General features: G+C 36.5%; 1 protein-coding gene across 1 annotated transcript in view; it reads right to left on the bottom strand.

Annotated features, from left to right (window-relative positions):
• Positions 1 to 5818, bottom strand: part of LOC130079674 (GPI ethanolamine phosphate transferase 2-like) — a gene marked incomplete at its 3' end in the record, with an annotated part of 19394 nt that extends 13576 nt beyond the window's left edge. Inside the window, exons 1-2 of the mRNA XM_056245027.1 lie at positions 5791 to 5818; positions 5232 to 5449 (exon numbers count right to left, since the gene is read on the bottom strand). Coding sequence (XP_056101002.1) covers positions 5232 to 5449; positions 5791 to 5818 — 246 coding nt within the window. The remainder of the gene's footprint in view (positions 1 to 5231; positions 5450 to 5790) is intronic.
• Positions 5819 to 10000: the final 4182 nt, after the last annotated feature.

The following is a 10000-nucleotide window of genomic DNA, read 5'->3' as shown; positions in this document are numbered from 1 at the left end:
CCATATTATGCAATCTGTCCATCCATCCATCCAATATTATGCAATCTGTCCATCCATCCATCCATCCAATAATATGCAATCTGTCCATCCATCCATCCCATCTTATGCAATCCATCCATCCCATATTATGCAATCCATCCATCCATCCATCCAATAATATGCAATCTGTCCATCCATCCATCCCATCTTATGCAATCCATCCATCCCATATTATGCAATCCATCCATCCATCCATCCCATATTATGCAATCTGTCCATCCATCCATCCATCCAATATTATGCAATCTGTCCATCCATCCATCCCATATTATGCAATCCATCCATCCATCCATCCCATATTATGCAATCTGTCCATCCATCCATCCATCCAATAATATGCAATCTGTCCATCCATCCATTTCATATTATGCAATCCATCCATCCATCCATCCATCCATCATATTATGCAATCTGTCCATCCATCCATCCAATATTATGTAATCTGTCCATCCATCCATCCCATATTATGCAATCTGTCCATCCATCCATCCCATCTTATGCAATCTGTCCATCCATCCAATATTATGCAATCTGTCCATCCATCCATCCAATATTATGCAATCTGTCCATCCATCCAATCTGCAATCTATCCATCCATCCATCCATCCCATATTATACAATCTGTCCATCCATCCATCCATCCCATATTATGCAATCCATCCATCCATCCATCCCATATTATGCAATCTGTCCATCCATCCATCCAATATTATGCAATCTGTCCGTCCATCCATCCATCCATCCATCCATCCAATAATATGCAATCTGTCCATCCATCCATCCCATCTTATGCAATCCATCCATCCCATATTATGCAATCCATCCATCCATCCATCCCATATTATGCAATCTGTCCATCCATCCATCCAATATTATGCAATCTGTCCATCCATCCATCCCATATTATGCAATCCATCCATCCATCCATTCCATATTATGCAATCTGTCCATCCATCCATCCATCCCATATTATGCAATCTGTCCATCCATCCATCCATCCAATAATATGCAATCTGTCCATCCATCCATTTCATATTATGCAATCCATCCATCCATCCATCCATCCATCCCATATTATGCAATCTGTCCATCCATCCATCCAATATTATGCAATCTGTCCATCCATCCATCCCATATTATGCAATCTGTCCATCCATCCATCCCATCTTATGCAATCTGTCCATCCATCCAATATTATGCAATCTGTCCATCCATCCATCCAATATTATGCAATCTGTCCATCCATCCAATCTGCAATCTATCCATCCATCCATCCATCCCATATTATGCAATCTGTCCATCCATCCATCCCATCTTATGCAATCTGTCCATCCATCCAATATTATGCAATCTGTCCATCCATCCATCCAATATTATGCAATCTGTCCATCCATCCAATCTGCAATCTATCCATCCATCCATCCATCCATCCCATATTATGCAATCTATCCATCCATCCATCCATCCCATATTATGCAATCTGTCCATCCATCCATCCCATATTATGCAATATGTCCATCCATCCATCCATCCCATATTATGCAATCTGTCCATCCCATATTATGCAATCCATCCATCCATCCCATATTATGCAATCCATCCATCCATCCCATATTATGCAATCTGTCCATCCATCCCACATTATGCAATCCATCCATCCAGCCATTCAATATTATGCAATCTGTCCATACTGTCTAATTTGATTAGATTTGACTAATTTGCACTGCAGAATCTGATTGTGCATTCATGTCAATGGCAAAATATGAGAACCACTCTCTCCTTCCATTTAAAGCGTTGATTGTGTAATTTAAAATGCGTGATTATATGGTAAGCGGCTCTATTTTTTGTGACCTGAAAACTGTTTTTAATTGTGATATTTCTCTATATTTTTACTGTATTTTTGATCAAATAAAGGCAGCCTAGGTGAGCAGAAGAGACTCTTTCAAATGTTATCGACCCCAAACTGTTGAACGTCAGAGTATATCAGTAAAACTAACTAGATGAGCCTAATTATACAGGATTTCGCTAGTTGTAAGATAATTGTAAGAAAATATATACTTATGCACATCCCGTTTTAAGGCTTTAAGCTCTGAAAATACAAATCACTGGAGACCCAGCAAATTCACATCTCTTCCAATCCTCTGAGGAACTGAGACGGGTTCTGGATGACCTCAAACCTCCTGACATTCTCCGGTCCTCATCCCAGTGGACACGGTGTCCTTTAGATCTCATTGACCGGATGAGGGATCGACCGTTTGGAGACTGTAGTACTTCAATAATGGATTGCACTTAGCAAACACAACTGTTGAACTGCGGCTGGAAAAGGTCTTTAGCTCACACACACACACACACACACACACACACACACACACACACACACACACATAGAGTGTACAAGTGAAACTCGAAAAATTAGAATATGGTGCAAAAGTTCATTTATTTCAGTAATTCGACTTAAAAGGTGAAACTAATATATTATATAGACTCATTACATGCAAAGTGAGATATTTCAAGCCTTTATTTGTTATAATTTTGATGATTATGGATTACAGTTTATGAAAACCCCAAAGTCAAAAGTAGAATATTGTGAAAAGGTTTTCATAAGCTGTAATCCATAATCATCACAATCATAACAAATAAAGGCTTGAAATATCTCACTTTGCATGTGAGATATTTCTGATATATTTTCTTTAATCAGTCAGCATAAGTCTGCCAGATTGTGTTAAAACTTTAATTGATTTTTAATGATAACTCATAAACCTTTAATGTCAGCCCTACTGTGAGGCTGTTAATCGATGAAATTTGCTGAAGCCATTCAGCTTGCATTATTTTAACTTAGTTTTTTACAATAATAAAATGTTTAACAGTGGAATTTCTAAAAAAACTACATTACCCATGATTCTTCAGAGACATTCCACCAAACAAGCAAAACGTACCAAAATTTTGCTTTAATCTATCCTTCTATCTAAAATAATAATAATCATCCATCCCATATTTTGCAATCTGTCCATCCATTTATCCATCCATTTATCCATCCCAGATTATGCTATCTGTCCATCCATTTATCCATCCATCCATCCCATATTTTGCAATCTGTCCATCCATTTATCCATCCATTTATCCATCCCAGATTATGCTATCTGTCCATCCATTCATCTATCCATCCCATATTTTGCAATCTCTCCATCCATTTATCTATCTATCCATCCATTTATCCATCCCAGATTATGCTATCTGTCCATCCATTTATCCATCCCAAATTATGCTATCTGTCCATCCATTTATCCATCCCAAATTATGCTATCTGTCCATCCATTTATCCATCCATCCATCCATCCATTTATCCATCCATTCATCTATCCATCCATTTATCCATCCATCCATCCCATATTATGCTATCTGTCCATCCATTTATCCATCCATCCCATATTATGCTATCTGTCCATCCATTTATCCATCCATCCATTTATCCCATATTTTGCAATCTGTCCATCCATTTATCCATCCATCCATCCATCTATCTATCCATTTATCCATCCATCTATCTATCCATCCCATATTTTGCAATCTGTCCATCCGTTTATCCATCCATCCATCCATCTATCTATCCATTTATCCATCCATCCATCCATCTATCTATCCATCCCATATTTTGCAATCTGTCCATCCATTTATCCATCCATCCATCCATCCATCCATCCATCTATCTATCCATTTATCCATCCATCCATCCATCCATTTATCCATCCCATATTATGCTATCTGTCCATCCATTTATCCATCCATCCATCCATCCATCCATTTATCCATCCCATATTATGCTATCTGTCCATCCATTTATCCATCCATCCCATATTATGCTATCTGTCCATCCATTTATCCATCCATCCATCCATCCCATATTATGCTATCTGTCCATCCATTTATCCATCCATCCATTTATCTATCCATCCATCCATCCATCCATCCCATATTTTGCAATCTGTTCATCCATTTATCCATCCAGCCAGCCATCTATCTATCCATTTATCCATCCATCCATCCATCCCATATTATGCTATCTGTCCATCCATTTATCTATCCATCCATCCATCCATCCATTTATCTATCCATCCATTTATCCATCCCATATTATGCTATCTGTCCATCCATTTATCCATCCATCCATCCATCCCAGATTATGCTATCTGTCCATCCATTTATCCATCCATCCATCCATCCCAGATTATGCTATCTGTCCATCCATTTATCCATCCATCCATCCATTTATCCATCCATTTATCCATCCATCCATCCATCTATCTATCCATCCATCCATCCATCCATCTATCCATCCATCCATTTATCCATCCCATATTTTGCCATCTGTCCATCCATTTATCTATCCATCCATCCATCCATCCATTTATCTACATTTACATTTAGTCATTTAGCAGACACTTTTATCCAAAGCGACTTACTTATTTTAGGACTAAATTAAAGCGAGTCATCGTGAGGAGGCAAAAACAACGCAAGAAGTGCTCAAAATACAAAGTGCAGGCCTTTCTCAGAGTAGCATAAGCCAGACAAGGAAATTTATATATTATAATATATATATATATATATATATATTAGGGGTGTAACAATATATCATGTCACAATATATCGCAATACAAAAATGCAACAATATGTATCATGGATAATTCACCCAAAATTAAAATTAAATCCCATATTATTAAAAAAAGTTTGTGTCAGTACTACATTAAACTACTATATATAATGTTGAATATAATGTATAATAATAATACAATGGGGGAATATTTATGGCTCCTGATAATGTCTGATGTTACCAGTAAAAAGTGTCCGACATTATTTTAAATATATCTAGTCAGTGACAGATTGAAAGCATATTCGTCTAAAATAATTCTGTATTTTCTACTTCAGAATCATGAATATTGTTATTCTGGTGTCTCTATTGTCCTGTGCTTTGGGTTTCAGCATCAAGTCCAAGACTATTCATTTACACACACAATGTAATACCAAAATTAGCATTTTAATCAACAGTAAAAATGTATCATATGTCTTGGAGTATCGCAATAATATGGTATCGTGAGTTCAGTGTCGTGATGTGTGTGGAGTCGTGACACGAGGGCATCGTTACACCGCTAGAGATGAAACGTGGCGTGGTGTTGTCAGCATGAAGCGGCTCTGACCTGCAGTGTGAGGATCATGCCCATGATCATGGAGTACATGTCGTATTTGCCCAGCTGTTTGCTCAGAGCTGCACTCATGGCCTTCAGCGCCTCCAGATACTGCTTCAGGACCTTCTTCCCCATGTTGCTCAGCACCTCTGACGTGTTTCCATCCATGTAGAGCTTCATCCAGCTCCCGTGAGACTTCTCCGCCACACGAAACTGCTCATAGCCGTCCTCTGAGAGAGAGAGAGAGAGAGAGAGAGAGAGAGAGAGAGAGAGAGAGAGAGAGAGAATGCCAGGAATGAGTTAGAAATTAATTAGACAACAAATAGTTCCATGTTGCCCTTGCAAGTACAAATGACTCATTTTAAGGCGACTCTTTGAATGAATTGGCTAAAAAAAGGCTAAAAAATAACAAGTTTATGCTTTAAATCAGTCTAATAACTCACTCACTGGCTGAATTACTCAGAGTGGGTTTTGAAATTGAATTTACTTTTGTCACGTCCAACTCAAAAAGAAGAAAAATAAGGTCAACCTCTCTGTGCTAATAATCAGTTCACTGACTATAACTACTGACCGACTGATGATGATGCGACGGCAGCCATATTGCGATTACAATATGATTATGATTATGATTACAATAGCCACACATGTGAAACCTGTGAATCTTTAACATTTCTTTAAATATATTTATGATCCACATTTCTCTTGCTTCATCTAGTGTGCAATGAATTCGTATTAAATAATAAATGTGCTGTCCAAAAGAAGGTGTTTGTTGTAGATATCATAATTATATTTGGCATGCCTTGAAACGCTGGCTATGTTTAGAAACCGCTCCAGTGTGTTGTGAAGCGGCCGTTGCATGAGACGCAGGTGTTTTACAGCAGACACACACTACGATCCTCCACAGAACAACGGGAAACAAACCTGACCGGGAATGACACACACGTGGTGCTCTGAAATGCGAGAGCAATTTAAAATGCATTAGGAATAAACAGGGATCTTCTATTTATGGTGTTTCAGCTCAACTACTGGCATAGACTAACAGTTTGTTGAGCAAGTTGACATGAAACTGAAGTTGTGCTCGTCTTTTCTCCTCTATTGTTCTGTATATCCGAGTGAAACGCTTCTGGAACAAGAACAAATGTGGGCGGGGCTTGATTTTGTCTGTGTGGAATTGATTGGATGGTTGTGGTTTGCTATTGGCTGATCTTATGTGAGTGACAGGCAGTGTTGTGTGTAACGCGTTACAGTAACGTAACTACTTTTTCGGGTAAAAAGTAGTGTAACGCGCTACTACTGAAAATTTGGTAACGAAACGTAGGTCCTTTTTCAATTCGACGCAACGTTACTTTCCCCAGGGACAGATTATCTGTCCCTGGGATTTGACAGGATCTCCGTCATTTGATAGATTTGACCGCGATCGCCATCTCCGTAGTGAACGCCCCAGAGAGAAATGCACATAATGGATTACATAATCAGAGAGTAGCCTATTTCTTTTCGTTTTGAATTGTTTCGTTTAAAGACATTTCAAGCTTAAATTCTATACGTTGAGTTTCGGTTAATTTATGATGAGATGCTCCAGTTCACGTGCAATGCAAGTGACCACGCCGGCGCTTCCATGATTATATTGTCTCCTATATTTGCTTCTTATTTATTAAATACAGGCATTTGGTTCATAAAAAATTGATTAAAATTAAGATTCAATTTATACAAAACGAAATTCGCTTTAAAGAAAGGCTTTCTTCAAAACAAAACTTAATGAAGTGGGCAAAATCATGTCTGATTGACTCAATGTCTCCCGATATATTGCGCATCCATCTTACTCGCGCTGTTCACTTTTCATAATCAGCATAGATGGAAAACAAATAACATTATAATATTTTTAAAAATATGAAACTAAATGCGCTTATTTAATGGCTACAACACGTAGGCTATAGTAGGCCTACAGACTCTCTATTTGTATATTGCTGCACATTCATTTAATTCTGAATTTTGCACACATAAGTTGAAAGGCATTTGTTTACGTGCACGACATATCTGCAACATTTATCAAGTGCACGGATAATTGTGCGTGCATTTATTAATCATTATGATACTAAAATCATAATAAAGTCTATACTATGTACAAAAAATCAGATGAGCCCAGAATATGAACGCAACGTGTTTACTTACACGTTAAGCATTTTCCTCCCATAGAAAACCATTATAAGAACGCTTAATTTGGCTTAATGCAGATTAGAATGTCCCCTTATTATGTCTAAATAACAAGATAAGTTTTCTTTTTTTTTCTTCACCATGCGGTTCAGGACTTCCATAGAATACAGCCTGAATATAATTACTTCCAGAAATGATTTTTTGGGGTGCTAACGGGATGCTTTGGTCTTTCTTGGGGGCTTTCTTTCTAGCCCCTCCCTAGCGGCGCCCATGCATATGCCTATCCATTAACCGGCATTTCTTCATAAATATAAAATTTTGTTGATAATGCATTATGCATTTATGGCATTATATATGGCATTATGCATAGTAGAACTTTATGTAGGCCTACACATTTAGGAACAGATATTGGGTTCTGCCCAAAGTCAAGCAACATAAAAGTAACGTAAAAGTAACGAGTAACGTAAAAAGTTACTTTCTATATGGGGTAACTAAGTAAAGTAATGGATTACTTTTTTAAAGAAGTAACGAGTAACGAGTTACACTACTTTTTAAAAGTAACTTCCCCAACACTGGTGACAGGTTATAGCCCCGCCCACATCACCAGAGAACAGAAGAGATGCTGCGAGAGGAACTTATTCTCATTCAAGATTATTAAACCAATAATGATGTGCACCGATAAATCATTTATGCAATATTCCACATACAAAAACAAGAATTGTCCATTTTGAACTCATGGTAACTAACATTATTAATGATCATTATTATTAGCTGATATTTTGATAATATTAGCATCAGCCAATAACAATACCTGATGATTGATTGATTGACAGTAGAGTTAGTTTTCACTGGTATTGGTATATATATATATATATATATCAATCTGTGCATTATAATATGGTTATTACTCTTGGACAACAATAGCATAAAGAAATATTAAATTATACAGGTGGAATTCGAAAAATTTCGTGTAAAAGTTCATTTATTTCAGTAATTCAACCTAAAAGGTGAAACTAATATATTATATAGACTCATTACATGCAAAGTGAGATATTTCAAGCCTTTATTTGTTATAATTTTGATGATTATGGATTACAGATATGAAAACATTTTCACGATATTAAAATTTTGACTTTGGGGTTTTCATAAGCTGTACTCCATAATCATCAAAATTATAACAAATAAAGGCTTGAAATATCTCACTTTGCATGTAATGAGTCTATATAATATATTAGTTTCAGCTTTTAGGTTGAATTACTGAACTTTTGCACCATATTCTAATTTTTCGAGTTTCACCTGTACTGTAGAAAAGTGGTTATTCTGATTCAAGATTATGAGACACACATTCAGCTACATGAGTAACAACATATCTATACATTATCTATTTATCTCTATACATTAATGACAGATATTTAAAAAAAAAGAAAAATAATAAAATCGCCTCCAGTGTATGAGCCACAGTAACACAAGGACACACATTAAGTATGTACAACAAACCACCGGCTGGCATTGAAGTGGCCAAGCAAGCGTGGTTTGCATTCTTAATGTATAGCATACTAAAGCATCCACTTAAAATGGCCTCTTTATCCACTGAGCCTTTCAAATGCAAACTGTTTGCATGCACTAAATAAATGACTTTAGCTAACAGCCAAATTACTTAGAGATACTAATGCAAAAACACACCAAGATGCACACCATGTCCATGAACACACACACACACACACACACACGGGCTGTATAGTGATTTGCATACTTGTATAACATGCAAAAAGCTTGCACTTAAAATTTGTCTCAATATAATAAGCCTGCTTGCATGCACAACAAATTTATTAATAACAAGGCAAATCAGCTTAAGATACGAATAGATGCTAAATTAATAACCTTAAAATTCAATATTAAGCTAAAAAAAAGTTACTCTTCATCTGTAGTGCGATGGGGTTGTTTGTAATATTCGTACATGCACAGATATGCACTTCGGGTGCGTCCCGGTCCGTGTACTAGTGCACTCTGTAGTGTAAACACTGGGCGCCAGACAGGGCTCGTGCAGAGACTGCCAAACTAAATTACAGCACTTTCAAGCACTACTTTTGTGGTTTTCAAGGACTTCAGTCAGAGATCTCTCTAATCAAACAAAAACTAATCTAAATAGATAAACAAAAATAAAACAATAAAACAAAATGGTACAAATAAAGTGCAGCAGATGCAATAAATTTAACCATTGAAAGACACTTTGACAAAGATATCGCTTTTTCGAAAAATTAGAATATCGTGTAAAAATTCATTTATCTCAGTAATTCAACTTAAAAGGTGAAGCTAATATATTATATAGACTCATTACATGCAAAGTGAGATATTTCAAGCCTTTATTTGTTATAATTGTGATGATTATGGATTCAGCTTATGAAAACCTTTTCACAATATTCTAATTTTGACTTTGGGGTTTTCATAAGCTGTAATCCATAATCATCACAATTATAACAAATAAAGGCTTGAAATATCTCACTTTGCATGTAATGAGTCTATATAATATATTAGCTTCACCTTTTAAGTTGAATTACTGAGATAAATGAACTTTTGCACCATATTCTAGTTTTTCGAGTTTCACCTGTATATTGTGTTTAAATGTGCTT

The sequence above is a fragment of the Rhinichthys klamathensis genome, unplaced genomic scaffold (genome assembly GCF_029890125.1).
Source record: "Rhinichthys klamathensis goyatoka isolate OS25496 unplaced genomic scaffold, OSU_Roscu_1.1 h1tg001226l_1, whole genome shotgun sequence".
Lineage (NCBI taxonomy): Eukaryota > Metazoa > Chordata > Actinopteri > Cypriniformes > Leuciscidae > Rhinichthys > Rhinichthys klamathensis.
Note: the sequence above shows the minus strand (reverse complement) of the source record. Positions and strands in the feature narration are given on the sequence as shown.